The 16,056-nt window shown below is 40.4% G+C and overlaps 1 protein-coding gene across 1 annotated transcript in view; it reads right to left on the bottom strand.

The window, feature by feature from the left end:
• LOC140719128 (serine/arginine-rich splicing factor 3-like) overlaps positions 1–16,056 on the bottom strand; it is a 34,642-nt gene that overhangs the window by 4,032 nt on the left and 14,554 nt on the right. The window contains exons 3-4 of the mRNA XM_073033525.1: positions 15,753–15,896; positions 1,499–1,585 (exon numbers count right to left, since the gene is read on the bottom strand). Coding sequence (XP_072889626.1) covers positions 1,499–1,585; positions 15,753–15,896 — 231 coding nt within the window. The remainder of the gene's footprint in view (positions 1–1,498; positions 1,586–15,752; positions 15,897–16,056) is intronic.

Consider the following 16,056-nt stretch of genomic DNA (forward strand, 5'->3'; position numbering starts at 1 on the left):
TAAATAGAAATGCCAAGGAAGACAGTCGCCAAAGAAATCTTTTGAGGTTCTCACCTACACTGCTGCAGAAATCAAAGTCTTAAAACCTAATGACTAAATTATCAAACCAATTCACAAAATGAAGGTTGGTAACCCCACCCCACCACCTATTGCTACATTCACTGAGGACTTGGAAGATTCCCAAATTATCATCAACAACTGGGACAAGCTGGTGTAAACTGCTTCTCTTTGCAAAAGGAATATTATAATCATCATGCTGTGCACTAGAACTAAACTCTTAATTTTCTCTGTCCTCCCCACCATTCATCAATTGTTTTTAATTACACACATGTCACAATTTTCTCAATGGCATGCATTTATCTGCTTGTGGTGACAGTCCCCCTGCATGCTGTTTACCACGTATCAGTAGCAAATTGCTCAGTAATTATCAAATCAATGGTCAGGGACAATTCCAGACTGCCACCGGTTCGAAAACAGTAGTAATATTCTTCCCCAAACAAAACTCCCTTGTTGTTTAGTGCTCTGTTGTCTGATCACTTCATGTAATTTAACAAATTTTGCTTATGATCAGATACATGGCAAGGGACTGCATCAGCCTGCATTTTCTTTTTAACAACATATTCTATAGCTACCTCATTGACAAATTCTTCTACTCAACATTTTGTCAGAGATGAGCTTTTCTATCATATAGAAAAATACAGAGAAATTCATTGTTTACATCAAAGACCAACACAAGTGTCACCATGCTTCCAGTGCAAAAATAGCCTGCCATTACTTACTAATCCTTTGTGTTTGGAAAGTGGGAGGAAAGCCAGTCACAAGGAGGACATACAAATTCCTTACAGACAGCTGTGGGAATTGAACCCCAATCTTAAAATTGGCACTGTAAAGGGTTACACTAATCACTATGCTACCATGCTGCCCCTGACAGATTTAATAAATCTAGCACATTGCAAGAATCTAATTTAAAAGATTCTTACAATCTCAATACAGCAACAGAACGCATGTAGAAGAAAATTCCATCAAGAAATTCAACACTAAGATTTAAAGAATACAGAGAAAATTTACAAGGACATTGCTGGGACTTGAGGACTGAGTTATAGGGAAAGGTTGAACAGTTTACGACTTTATTCTCTGGAGTACAGAAGAATGAAGGGAAATTTAATTCAGATTTACAAAAATTATGAGGGATGTAGACAGTAAATATATATGTGCTTTTTCCACTGAAGTTAGGTGAGAATAGAACTAGAAGTCATAAGTTAAGGGTGAAAGATGAAATATTTAAAGAGTAAGCAAGCAGGAACTTCTTTGAACGCCTCTGAGTGTGTGGAATGAGTTGTTAGCAGAAGTGCTGGATTCAGGTTTGATTACAATATTTAAGAGAAGTTTGGATAAGTACATGGAGGGGAGGGATATGGTCCAGATGCAGATCAATTGGACTAGGCAGAATCAGTACAGTAGAAGTAGATGGGCTGAAGGATCTTTAATGACTACCAACCTGTGTGACCTGGAGAAAGATCTTGATGGTTCACGCCTTTCCCTTGAAATAGAACGCTCACGACGCCTATTCTCCCTGGACCGAGACCTGTGGTGAACCAAGTGAAACAGGAGCAAAGATCATGTGAGCCAACTGTACTCAGGCATTACAAACTCCACTACAGGGATCTTATCAAATGTGAGAGGGGAAGACACCATAAAAATGAAAATCTCAAGCCATTTTAATGCAAACCACAACTACACAGCAACCTTTTATTTTCACTAAATGATGCTAGTGCACTTTCTGAATTAGTCTGTGAACAAATGCACAGAATCTGGCAACTTTCAGAAATAATGAAGATGCTACCCCAATGCACAAAATACACGGGTAGGTAAACCCCTTTTAAAATGAGGTAGGAAATGTTCCCCCACGATAAAGATTTGCAGCATTTCAGCTTTGCCCATAACCATCTGGTAAACCCAGTAATAATGGTGAGATTACCATCTTAAAATCTTAAAAACTTAATCAAAATTTACTCCAGAAAAGAGCACCATCACCATCTAGCAAAATTTCAATTGCATTCTTTAATTTCTTAGAGGAATACGAATCCTGACTGCCTTCCTCTATCTGCAATAGCAAAGACCAGAGTGCAGTGTAGTCAATCGGACCTTGAAGAGGCAGTAACCACCTGAGGGGAGCTAATAAATCATTTTAAGTTGTGTTAATCCTGAACTTACTTCTGAAGTCCACACTCTCTGTAACTGCAAGGGTGGCACAGAGTTCCAATACCAATTATTACATCAATTATTGAATCTCTCCCCCTTCATCTCCCTCGAATCACCTGTGGAAAAGAGTACTTTACTTCGAGTTGCAGGGCAAATGAGGAAAATGCTAACTGACAACTGAGCTATGTAACAGATCTTTAATCACAGCACCTCTTTGCAAACATTGAACTACCAAAGTGATATCTATGGCACCACCATCAATACTGACAGTCTAATAACCCTTCCTCGAGACTGCTCGGTAAGTCTATCACTGACTTACCAAATCACCAAACCTTCGGGAATCACCTCTGACCAGAAACTCAACTAAACAATAGACAATAGGTGCAGAAGTAGACCATTCGGCCCTTCGAGCCTGCACCACCATTTTGAGATCATGGCTGATCAATTACTATCAATACCCGGTTCCTGCCTTGTCCCCATATCCCTTGATTCCCCTATCCATAAGATACCTATCTAGCTCCTTCTTGAAAGCATCCAGAGAACTGGCCTCCACTACCTTCCGAGGCAGTGCATTCCAGACCCCCACAACTCTCTGGGAGAAGTTTTTCCTTAACTCTGTCTTAAATGACCTACCCCTTATTCTCAAACCATGCCCTCTGGTACTGGACTCTCCCAGCATCTGGGAGTTATCAGTAACAGGTCGGGCCGAGTACACCAAGGCAATTGTTTTACCTTATGACACTACATACAGTACTGTGTTTGGTGCATATACATAGCTAGAGTGTCCAGGACTTTCGCACAACATTGTACTGTCAATGTGGAGCAGACAGTGAGTTTGTAAATTTGGCGGAAGCAAAGGATGTTGAGAATGGCAAGAGGCATGTTGGACAGGTGGTACAGGGGAGTGTCAGGGGTGGGGGGGCAGAGCAGGTGCAGACCCACCAAGCCCTGAGACACCAGACAAGGCCATTTGATTCCAAACAATTGGTTTATTGTTCATTACAGAATCTCTCTGGTGCTTCCTGCTCCCTCCCCTCATGTATCCCCTTTTCCCAAGCATGATCCCCCTTCTCCCTGGCCCCTTCCCACTCAAGTCCACAATAGAGACCCTTATTAGAATCAGGTTTATCATCACTCACATATGTCATGAAATTTGTTTTCTTTTGTGCTAACAGTACAGTGCAATACACAAAATTACTACAGCACTGCGCAAAGTCTTAAGCATTCTAGCTATATACAGTTGCAAGTATGTGAACCCTTTGCAATCAGCTGGTTTTCTGCATTAATTACTCATAAAATGTGGTCTGATCTTCATCTAAGTCACAAAAATAGAGAAACACAATCTGCCCAAACTAATAATATACGAACAATTGTACTACTTCTCATCAATACTGAGTGCACCATTTAAACAATCGCAATCCTAGGGTAATGCCTTCAACAACAGCTATTTGGAGTCAATGAGATGAGATTGGAGGTGTGGATTGTAGAGATGCCCTGCCCTATAAAAAAAAGTCAGGTTGCTGACCGAGCCTGCTCTTCTCAAGAAAAGTCTAATTATGTGCACCATGCCTCAAAGAATTGTAGAGATGTAAGCTGGAAAGGGCTACAAAAGTTATTTCTAAAGATCTGAGTATTCATTGTTCCAGTTAAAGACATTGTCCACAAATGGGAGGAAATTCAGTACTGTTGCTACTCTCCCTAGGAGTGGGCGTCCTGCAAAGATCACACCAAGAGCACAATGTGTAAAGCTGAAGGAGGTGAAAAAGAACCCAAGAGTAACAACAAAAAACCTGCAGAGATCTCTTGAACTTACTGAAGTCTATTCATGTGTCCACTATAAGGAAAACACTGAACAGGAATTGTGTTCATGGAGGGACACTACTGAGTAAATGACTGCTCTTCAAAACAGGAAAATAAAATTGCTGCACTTCTCAAGTTTGCAAAAGAACACCTGAATGTTCTGTGGACATATAAAACAAAGGTTAAACTTTCTGGCAGAAATGTGCACTGCTATGTTTGGAGGGAAAAGGGCACTGCACACCAACACCAAAACCTCATCCCAACTGTGAAGCATGGTGGAAGGAGCATCATCGCTTGGGGCTGCTTTGCTGCCTCAGGGCCTGGGCAGCTTGTAGTTGTTGAGGAAACAATAAATTCAAAATTGTATCAAGACATTTTCCAGAAGAATGTTAGCAGTCCGACAGCTGAATCTTAATAGAAGCTGGATGATGCAACAAAACAATGATCCAAAACATAAGGATAAATCAACAACAGAATGGTTAAAAAAGAAAATTTGCATTTTGGAATGGCCAAGTCAGAGCCCAGACTTTAACCCAATTGAGATGCTGTGGCATGTTCTAAAGAGGGCTGTTCACACAAGGTATCCCAGAAATATTGATGAACTGAAAGTTTTGTATGGAGGAATGGTCTAAAATTCCTCCTCGCTGTTGTGCAAGTTATCAACAGCTACAGGAAACATTTGATGGTTACTGCTGCTAAAGGAGGTTCTACTAGTTATTAAATAGAAGGGTTCACATACTTTTCCAGCCTGGTCTGTGAATGATTAAACAACATGTTCAATAAAGACATGAAAAGTACAATTGTTTGTGTATTATTAGCTTAGGCAGATTGTGTGTATTATTGTGACTTAGATGAAGTTCAGACCACATTTTATGAGTAATTAAAGCAGAAAACCAGTTAGTTGCAAAGGGCTCACAAACTTTTTCTTGCAATCTATATGTTAAAACATTTGCACAGTACTGCATGTTACACAAATTACAATGGAATTTACTCAGATGAGAGGAGCCTGACAACATTCAGAACCACTATTTGACCAGCATCCAATCCATTCCCTCCACAGTGCCTACCAACCACTTTTCAGTTATTCACCAAACTTATTCCGACAGCAAATGACCAGATCAATCTCAACCACCAAGGGGAACATGGAAAAAAGGGACAACGGAGATACCACCATCATCTGCAGTTTCACCAATCAGACATCATCCTGAGGTGGAAGTGACTGGGTGTTAATTTCTGCCTCACTGGTCTAAATTCTGATCTCCTATCCAATAGAAGTGAGAATACCTTCATCTGAAGGGCAACAGCAGGTCAAAGGTTGGGTCACCAATACCTTCAGGAACAACTAGAGTTAGGGACTAAATGCTGCCTTGCCGACAATGATCAAATCCTGAAAAATGAACAGGTAAAAGTTAAAGGGCACAAAATGAAGTTTTGTGTAAACTCCTTCCCTCTATAAAATGAAGATATCGAACAGGAGAGACGAGATTCGAGAGGCCCATTATCTTATTCTGTTGCAAACATCATGATCTTGAGGAGTTAAATCTTACGAACTGCAGATGAAATTTCCCATGTGTATTTTCTCCATGCTCTACTCTCAAACCATTATAAATTATCACCGTCTACTCTTTCACCATAGGGCTTCAAAGAAAGAACTGCAATTTTTGACTTAGAACAAATTTATCATGCATCTGGGAATTTACATGGAAAAAAAAATCAACCATTGAGGACATTTTCAAAAGGTAGTGCCTCGAGCTGGCATGTATCAATAAGGACCCTCACCACCCAAGCCATGCCATCTTCTCATTACTACCAGAGGTGGTACAGGAGCCTGAAGACACACACTCAATGTTTCAGAAACAACTTCATCCCCTCTGCCAGAGTTCTGAATGGTCCATGAACACTACCTCACTATTCTGCTCTCTTTTTGCATTTCTCATTGTAAGTTTTAAAATTTATCACTGTACTGCTGCCACAAACAACTACTTTCACATTTGTCAGTGATAATAAACCTGATTTTGAGAAATCCATTATGAGCCTATGAAATCATATCTAGCTTGTGAAGTAATTAATCTGACCTGTTAAAAAGGTGCAGCTTTCCACTACCCCCTCCCCAGCAAATAGGTATGGAGATCCAATGGTAAACTGGCCATTCCCTAATCAAGGTCGCTTTCACCATGACTACAAGCACCTGGAAGCAGTGAAAGTAACACGCACACTCAACTTGTCTGGATGGCAGCAAGGACACCTTCCGGTAACAACCACCTCCAACACCAATATCAAATGGCCTTTACTGACAGTTGGGTCACCCTTGAGACGCTATTACATCCAAACATATAAGCAATTTCTGGAAATCTTCACCATGGCAAAATATAAAGATACTTCTGAGAAAAATCACTCATCTGAATTAAAACGTACTGTGGGCCTGAAAGCAGCCCAATAAGTTCTTGATTTTGGTGACATTGTCTTCCCAGCTGAAGGACTGATTCTTAAGCAACCTCCAATGTCTGGATTGTGAAACAATGTGCTGATCAATCAGACAGCAACATGCCTTATTAGTAAAAAAAAATCCATTTAGAAGAAGCCACTATGTACTGATCAGATCTATTTAGTGACCAGCATCCAAGCATAACAGCCTCCAAATACATCTAAAGGTGGTAGCTTTCACTAAGACTACACACGAACATGTTCCCTCTTCTGGAATTCATGACCCCCTTGTCTGATGCTCGCCACTAGTGGAAATATTTATTTATTTAGCGTTAAGGCACAGAATAGCACCACCAGCAACACACTGATTTAACCCTAGTCTAATCATGGGGCAATTTACAATGACTAATTAACCTACCAGCTGGTAGGTCTTTGGACTATGGGAGGAAACCCAGAGATTCCACGGCAAGTGCGAATGAACTCCTTACAGAGGATGCCAGGATTGAACTCTGATGCACCAAGCTGTAACAGCATCCCACAAACGCTACACTACCATATCTAAAATGTACCCCTGCCATGCTCCCTTATGACCTCAATAATGTCAATCATTGTTCAAATAGGGAATGAAATGCAACTCCTTTTTAGAAAGGTGTGATAATTCTAGAAATTAAGCTGGTGAATATCTTTTGTTCTACTTTGAATGCTAGTAAAACCTTTCCTTAGATAAGGGACTAATTGCCTCCACACGCCTGATCTACCAACATTGTACCAAAGTCAGGACTAATCAACTTTGCTATCTGCTTTAGGCTCAAATACCACTCCAATCATCCCTTGCCACTATTGGGTGTTGCGGAGAGGGGTGGTTCCCAGCAGAGTTTAAACTAATTCTCGCCTAGCTATATTCGCTACAACACTAGAACACTACACACGCGAGTGGCATGGGAGCAAAGCGGTTAGCATAATGCTTTACATCGCCAGCTAAGATCTGGGTTCGATTTGCGTCACTGTGCAGAGTGTACATTCTCCCCGTGATCGCGTGTGTTTCTTTTAGCTATTTCGGTTTCTTCCCACATTCCAAAGACATGGGCTAGGGTTAGAAAGCTGTGGGCATGCTAGGTTGACTGTGGAAACATGGTGACACCTGCAGGCTGCCCAGCACAACCCTCACTGACTGATTTGACACCAACAATGTATTTCAATGAATTTGTAAAAATGTATACGTGGCAAATAAAGCAGGTTTCTTTTCCTAATCTTATCTTTTTAAGGCACTAGCATCTCTTAACCAACAAGATCTCCAGTTCAGCAAAACATGGCAAATAAAGCAGGTTTTTTTTCCTAATCTTATCTTTTTAAGGCACTAGCATCTCTTAACCAACAAGATCTCCAGTTCAGCAAAAGGAGAGGAAAGGAAAAATTTCAGGAAGAAAACTAACATGGTCCACATGATCCAGCTAAATAATCCAGTAATAATTATAAACTTGTCCAATACAGGCCCCTGGTGACAGGTTAAGTTTCTCCACAGTGTGAATCTCTAGTTATGCCTTTGTGTTAGATTTGGAACTTGCACATTATGCTGGAATTAAGCTATCTGAATTCTTTAAAAATAGTTAAAATTTGAAAACTAAACTGGAATTACAAAAGTCCACCTGCATTCAGGATTAATTTAAGTACACAACCTGCTTAAGAACTGTGTGAATTTTTAATATTTTGCTTTTCTTAAGAAATCATTCAACAGGTCTAACACTAACTCAACAGGATAGCAGCAACTGTTTCACATTCCAGAAATTTCAGGTTATCAGTCCAATAGAAAACTTTAAAGAGCCAGGATCGGAAGGGACTGAAAAACCACAAGGGATGGGAAGGCAGAGTGGGAAACACAAAAGTGAATTCTCAATTTAAAACGTAAAAGGCAGATAAAACTTACTAGAACAGTCAACATTATAGCAACTCAACAGCCATCTGCAGGGCGTGTCGTGTGACGATGGTGGTGGGGAGGGAAAAAAAGGGGCCTGCACCTGGATTCATGCACGATGTAAAGTGTAGAATTAAATAAAAATAGGTATTAATTTATCTGCTGTGTATTGGCACGGAGACCAATCGAAGCAGCCACTTTTAGAGTGCGTTGGTACCAGTTTACTGCCGACGCAGGCCTTGGGTTTGCAAAGGCTGGCGGACAGCCACACCCCACTGATGGATCGAGAGGATTTCAGATGGTTATTTTTTTTCCCCCGTTGGCTGTTTGGTCGTTATGGTTGCCGGCAGAAACAGTAGAGAAGGGATGGTTGTTTATAAACAGCGTGCTGGGGTGCGCAGGAAAAGACCCAAACTTGTCGGTCCAGCGGTTGGCCATTCGGTTGCACACACTCACAGACACACGTGAATGCTGGACATTTGAAGTGTGAGGCGTTCGTTTAGATTGGGACGTGCTGATCCCCTGATGTAGACACAACCAGTTGATTGGCTAATGTAGACTCGGAGAAGTGGACGGTCTCTGAAAGGGGGCAGGGGGTGAGTGCGTGGGTTTCAACTGCACATTTCATCAAAAGAAAAAAAAATGCACAGAAACACCAGTTACTATCTAACCAATGATGATGCATTTTCATTTAACTTAATTTTTCAATACATAGAAATACACACCAGTACGAGATTTAAAAAATCATCCAACACTGAATATACAGAACACAAAGAAAAAAAACTTTTGATTATCACTTTTAAGTTTGAGCAGTCATAATATCAGTGTTGAATTGAAATAATCAAACTTTTCCCTGTAAAACTTTTAGGTTATGACATTGCTAACATCCTAATATTGCCATATTGCTGTGTATTTTGGGTATAGACACAAACCCAAGCACGGTGACAAGCTGAACTATTGCAACCTCTATTTTCCAATAGCTACAAGTTATTAGGTCAAAATCCTCTAACTCTCTCCACCCAGCAGCATTTAGGGTATACCCACACCTATTTTGGTTCAAAATCGCAGCTTACTGCCACCGTAAAAGGCAAGCAGGAATGAGCAAATAAGCTCAGACTGCAAATATTGGATTTTTTTAATATAGTAAGTCAATCAAAAATGGCCTTGATCCAGCACTAATCCAGAAATGATCTCTGAAATGTCTTAACTAGCCTTAGCTGGGGCAAAAGAAAACCCACTAACTGACCCAAACAACTTCAAAGTAAGGACTAAGAGTGTTTGATGGCTCTGGCCCTGTATTCACTAGATTTCAGAAGAATGAGGGTTGACCTTATTGAAAACCATTGGATAGTGAAAGGCCTTGACCGAGTAGATGTAGAGAAGATATTTCCTATGGTGGGAGAGTCTAAGACCAGATGAGAGAGCCTCAGAATGAACAGATGAGGAGAAATTTCTTTAGCCAGAGAGTGGTGAATATGTGGAATTTGTTGCCACAGGCAGCTATGAAAGCCAAGTCTTTATGTATATTTTAAGGCAGAGGTTGATGGATTCTTGATTGGTTAGGGCATGAAGGGACACAGGGAGAAGGCTAGAAGATTGGGGCTGAAAGGAGAATTGAATCAGCCATGATGAAATGGTACAGCAGACTCTATGGGCCAATTGGCCTAATTCTGCTCCTATATCTTATGGAGTAAGTTAAAAGCAGGGCTCATGCCCTCGATTACTAGCTAGTGTCATTTTCTGATAGGATTGCTAGATGTAACTGTTGTACTTTTTGCTGTACAGTCAACATTAAACAAGAAGAGTGACAACTAAGAAAAATCATTAGGATTGTTGTTTTTTAACTCCTAACATTGCAAAGATAATGAAACTTCCAACTGTTTGTTCCAAATTGTAGATTATTTTTTAAATTCCATTCATTAACGAGTACACAATTAAAGAAATTCATACTTTGTGCTGTTATGAAATTTATAAACTTTCAGTCAGCACGTACAAAAACAATAATTCAGCTTAAAGATCTACATATAATAAACTCCACATTGTGCAATGTTGTAGCCTATGTTTTAATTGTAAATATTTGATTGCTCTTAGAGAGTGATTAATCTTATGAGTAAATTATAAGGTCAGCAAAACATTGTGTGGGCTGAAGGGCCTGTACCTTGCTGTAAGTGTTCTATGAACTCCAAGAACAATCATTACATATAACACCAGCTATTGTTATTTTTAATGGTTAGCCTAATAATAGTGCAATATGCAGCTGCTTGATTTCAATAAATTTCATTCAACATCGACACGATGGAAATGGTGAATTCAAGTTAAAACTAGTAAACAATGTCTGAATAGCATTACTTCACTCGTCCTAGTTGAGAGGGAATGAACCAGGTGAATGATTACAGCTTCTTTCTTTTAAACAATGTTAAAAAGTAGGTTATGGCTCTCCACTAACAATCTGATGTCTGCTACTTACTTATTTTTGCCACAGTCATTTACAAAAGGATCACCTATGGAACCAGAAAGCAGAGCAGAGTGAATGTGAAATACATTCTTCACATTAAGGGTTAAGTCCTGGAAGACCTTGGTGTCAGGTATGCACACTGTAGTTGAGGAAGGTTTTTAGGGGAGAATGGGGATGAGGGGTTGGTAATTGTCCTCTTCCTCAAATAGAAAAGAAAGATGAGAGGCAAGAGGATGTGCAAAGCATCACCTTGGGAAACCTGGAGGACGTCAATGACTTACTTTTAGCATCAGAGCACATCCCTCCCAGAATATATATATATATATATATATATATATATAAAGCAGGAATAGAAAGCCACACTTTAACAGAAGGTGCAAGCACAGAAAGTGGGAATCATCATTCTCTACTTTGCCAGTGCCATTCGTATGAAGACGGGATCTTAGTATAAAATAAAATGCTGGAGATACTAAGCAGGGCAAGCAACACCTGGGTGAAAACGAGGGAAACAGAATTAACTTTTAAAATCATTACAGACCCAGGTTTGCATGAAAAGCTATCAACATTAAATGTCAACATGCCCTCCCCTTCTCTCCCACCCCCCCCAAAGATGCTACTCTACATTTGTTCCATTTTATCTCTCTGATTTACAGCACCTGCAGTATTTTGCTTTTGAGAACTTAACCTCCGACCTAGTCTTACGCTTCTTCATTAATTATAGATGTGCAAGTAAAAAGAACTTCACATCAATAAAACTTTTGATAGTTGTCTTCTTTCCTAGTTTTGCAATATGCTCTCGTGTGAGCATAAATCACTGAATGTTTGTCGATGTGACATATATGATCTTGCCCTTATTTATCATTCGCACATCTCCAGATGAAGTGCATTAAATAGCTTTCAAGAACAGAGAGCTATCTTCTCTTTTTAATCTTAATAGCGGAACAGGAATCTGAAGACCCACACTCAATGATTTAGGAACACCTTCTTCCCCTCTACCATCGATTACTGAATAGTCCATGAACTCTACTTTGTTATTCTTTATCTTTGGCTCTATTTAGTTTATAATTTATCGTTTTTTTATATTTTAACATTATACTGCTGACAGAAAACAGCAAGTTTCACGACACAAGTTAGTGATAATAAACCTGATTCTGACCTCAGAACAAGCCAGGCTGAAATCTACAGAACACTTAACAGCCAGCAATTACAGCGCACTGTATACTAAATCATTTGCTCTGGATTAGCAGTGGAGGCGCTTATTGGTCGCTTTGCATAGCATCATTGTGTTAGAGACAGAGGCGTGAGTAAATGCTGGGTAAACAATGTTATAAAACAATTCTAGATAAAATATTTTTGTCAGCAAGCAGCAATCTGCACTAGAGGTTAATTACTGGTGATGTAGCACAAGGTTTAAATAGAGCTCGGGTGACTTTCGGCTTTTTTTCAGCTGGCCGCAATCAGAGCAGAGCCAAAAAAAGGAAAAGAAATGTAAGCAGAGCAGCCATCGAGTGAGTGGGGCACTGTTAAGACTGGTCTTGGCTTTGGCACAACAAGCTTAGGTGAGAACAGGTTTGGGGAAGCAAAGGCCATGGTTCCAAGCAACAAAATTTCTCATGAGTGCTTTTTCCCGTTAATACAGAACTGGTGTGTTGAGAATCGATCTGGAGGTAGTGGTTATGTTTTTGTATGAGATGTGGGAAATTTCAGAGACCTCCAGCTCCTTAGAGACCATGTTATGGAACTGGAGCTGCAGCCTGATAATTTTTGGCTCATATGGGAGCATGAGGTAAAAGATGGGAGCATAGGGAGGTAGTGACCCTAAGCTGCAGGAGGCAGGACCCTGACTGCCAGGATAGAGAAAGAATTAGGCAGCCAGTGCAGAGCACACCCATGGCCATTTCTCTTAATAATAAGTATACTGCCTTGGACACTGTCTGGGGGGTAAATGACCCACATGGGGAAGTCACAGTGACCAAGTCTCTGGCACTGAGTCGGGCTCTGTGACTTGGTAAGGAAGAGGGAAAGAGGAGGAGCGGTAGTGACAGGGGATTCCATCATTGGGGGAGCAGAAAGCAGATTTGTGGATGTGGAAGAGATACCCGGAGGGTATGCTGCCCCCCCCCAGGTGTTAGGGTCAGGGATGTCTCTGATTGAGTCAAGGGAGAGGGTGACCAGCCAGAAGTCATGGTACACACTGATACCAACAACATAGGTAGGAAATGGGAAGAGGTCCTGAAGAAAGAATATAGAGGTGGAAGGTTGAAAAGCAGATAGTATTCTCTGGATTGATGTCTGTGTCATGCGCCAATAGAGGGTAAAAGGATGTTTTGGCAGATGAATGTGTGTCTGAAGGTTTCAGGATTTCGGAACCCAATGACCTATACAAAAAGGATGGATTACACCTGAACCTGAGCCTTGCAGGCAAGTTTGCTAGAGCTGTTTGGGAGGGATTACACTAAATTGGCAGGGGCATGGGAATCAGAATAAGGCTGAGGATGGGACAGTTACTATGCTGTGTAAGTAGACAGTGTGTAGTGAGACTGAGAAAGACAGGCAGATAATGGGGCAAAACTGCAGTCATTGTGATGAGCTGGAATGTAACAGGGGGCCAAAATCAATAACGGTAATGAATACATGACTGAAGGTGTTATATCTGAATACATGTACACGGAATAAGGATGATGATCTTGTAGCACAGCTAGAGATTGGAATTTATGTTGTTGTGGCTATCTGAACGTCTTGGCTGAGTAAAGATCAAAGGTGGGGGCTTAACATCAAAGGGTACATGTTGTATCAAAAGGACAGCCAGATAGGGAGAGGGGTGGCTCTATGGGTTTAAAAAAAATGAAATCAAGCACTTAGAAAGAGGTGACACGGGATCGGAACGTGTAGAATCCTTACAAGTAGAGTTAAGAAACTGCAAGGGTAAAAAAGACCAAGAACTGTAGCCAGGATGTGGGCTACAAATTACAACAGGAGACAGAAAATACATACAATAGGGTTATGATAGTCATGTAGGGTTTCAATATGCAGGTAGATTGGGAAAATCCTGCCGGTGCTGGACCCAAGAGAAGGAATTTGTAGACTTGTTGGTGTTGAGCTTGTTGTTGAGCTCACTAGGAGAATAGTATTTCTGGATTAGGTGTTATGTAATGACCTAGATTTGATTAGGGAGCTTAAGGTAAAGGAACCCTGAAGAGACAGTGTTCATATGTAATGCAATTCACCTTGCAGTTTGATAAAGAGAAGCTAAAATCAGATGTATCATTACAGTGGAGTAAAGGGAATTACAGAGGCATGGCAGAGGAGCTGGCCAAAGTTGATTGGAAGGGGACAATAGAGAAGATGGCAAAACAGCAACAGCTGGTGTTTCTGAGGGAAATTTGGAAGGCACAGGAAAGATAAAGCCTAAAGAAATATTCTAAAGTGAGGATAAGACAACCATGGCTGACAAGGGAAATCAAAGATAGAAAGGATGTTCTGACAGAGGAGGTTGACGACAGTGAAACCAGGAATGAAGGGGTTAAGATGAGGAGAGTTTGATTCTTGCTGCAGCTTAAAAAAATGGGGGGGGGGGGGGGGGGGGAATCTCATGAAATCTACCAAATATTGAAAGGTCTGGTGTAATGGATGTGGACAATGAGTTTCCTATCGTGGGGGAGTCTAAGAACAGAGGGCACAGCCTTAGAGTTGAGGGGCATCCATTTAAAACAGAGATGAAGAAAACTTATTTAGCCAGAAGGTGGTGAATCTTTCAAATTCTTTGATACAGATATCTGTGCAGACCAAGTCATTAGGTACATTTAAAGTGGTGGCTGATAGTTTCTTGATTAAGCAGGACTTCAAAGATTACAGGGAGAAGGCAGGAGAATGAGGTCGACATGATGGAATGGTGGAGCACACTCGATGGTACAAATAGCCCAATTTTCCTATGTCTTATGTTAACTTCCTTAAGGCCTTGATGGTAACTAAGCATCTGCCTAACTGTAATTTATGATTCTAACATTGGCTGCACCACAGAAGCACTATTTATACTAAATGAAAACAGAACACAAGTAATTATATGTTGTTGCAATGCTTAATAAAACATTATGGTGCGATACTGAAACCCTTCCCCAAAGCTGTGAAAGACTGCAGAAATGATTTACTGTGCTCCTTGGATACTTTCTTGTCGTGTAGTCCTTTATGGCACTTTGCCAATACTCCTTACTATATAGCCATGTCTATTTCTATGAGATAGCAAAAAGATGAGATGACCAATTAAAGTTTTAAAGAGTTATGGGAGCTTGTTCAGTAAATGAGCCTGGTATAATAAAAATCCCCTCTCTGCCAAAACAAAAGGAGTTTCACAGTTAGAATTTAATCTAGATATCCAAATTTAATTCAGGAAAATCCAAGGTTTGATCTATTTCTTCACAATATATTGGAGGCAATTTGTAAATTTATGCTATGTGATTATGACTGTACATTGAATTAAATTAGCTGTTCAATAGGTAGTCTGAAGCAGCTAACATCAAAGCCATGTTGAAGATTATGGGATTTTAATGTGTAACAGAAAAAGGGATTCATATATTTATAAAACATAAAATCTCTAAAGAGTCAAGTGAACTTCAGATATTCAAATTTCCAAAGATTATACTGAAGTCTCCATTACTCTTTCTACATGGAAAGAAATTTAAGATCTGACAGACCGCACTCACCTGCCAATAAAATGACAAAGCAGTAGAAGTTCAGGGCAGCATTACCAAAACATATACATTTTAATATTTCCAAGGCTTGGTTTTTCAGAATTACAATAGTGAACTAGGTTAGGAAATATTTTACCTTTTCAAAGCTGACCCTTCTACATAATGGACCCTAAACATAGGGGTCCAACACATCTCTGTACCTGTTTTAGCTTCACACACAAGGTTGGGAGTGAAAAAAAATCAATGTTACCATGAATGGATCCACTCTCACCTAGAGTAACGTCGCCGTGGTGGGCTGCGATAGCGGTAATCATCGTAACGGGGACGTCTGTTCCAGGGTGGTGGTGGACCACGATAACGCTTCCTCCTTTCACCGGAAGACAACTCCACTCGGACACGAACCCCACACAAGGTTCTGTATTAATCAATAAAAGATGAACTGTTGGTATCTCTGAAGACAAAATAATATTGAAATGTTTGTCTCTCAAGAACCAAATCACAGCGTGACAGAAGACAATGGCATACACCAAATGATCAGGTCAGAGTACTTCCAAAATTCACCACTGACATCTCAA

This window comes from Hemitrygon akajei, chromosome 31 (genome assembly GCF_048418815.1).
Source record: "Hemitrygon akajei chromosome 31, sHemAka1.3, whole genome shotgun sequence".
Taxonomy (NCBI): Eukaryota; Metazoa; Chordata; class Chondrichthyes; order Myliobatiformes; family Dasyatidae; genus Hemitrygon; species Hemitrygon akajei.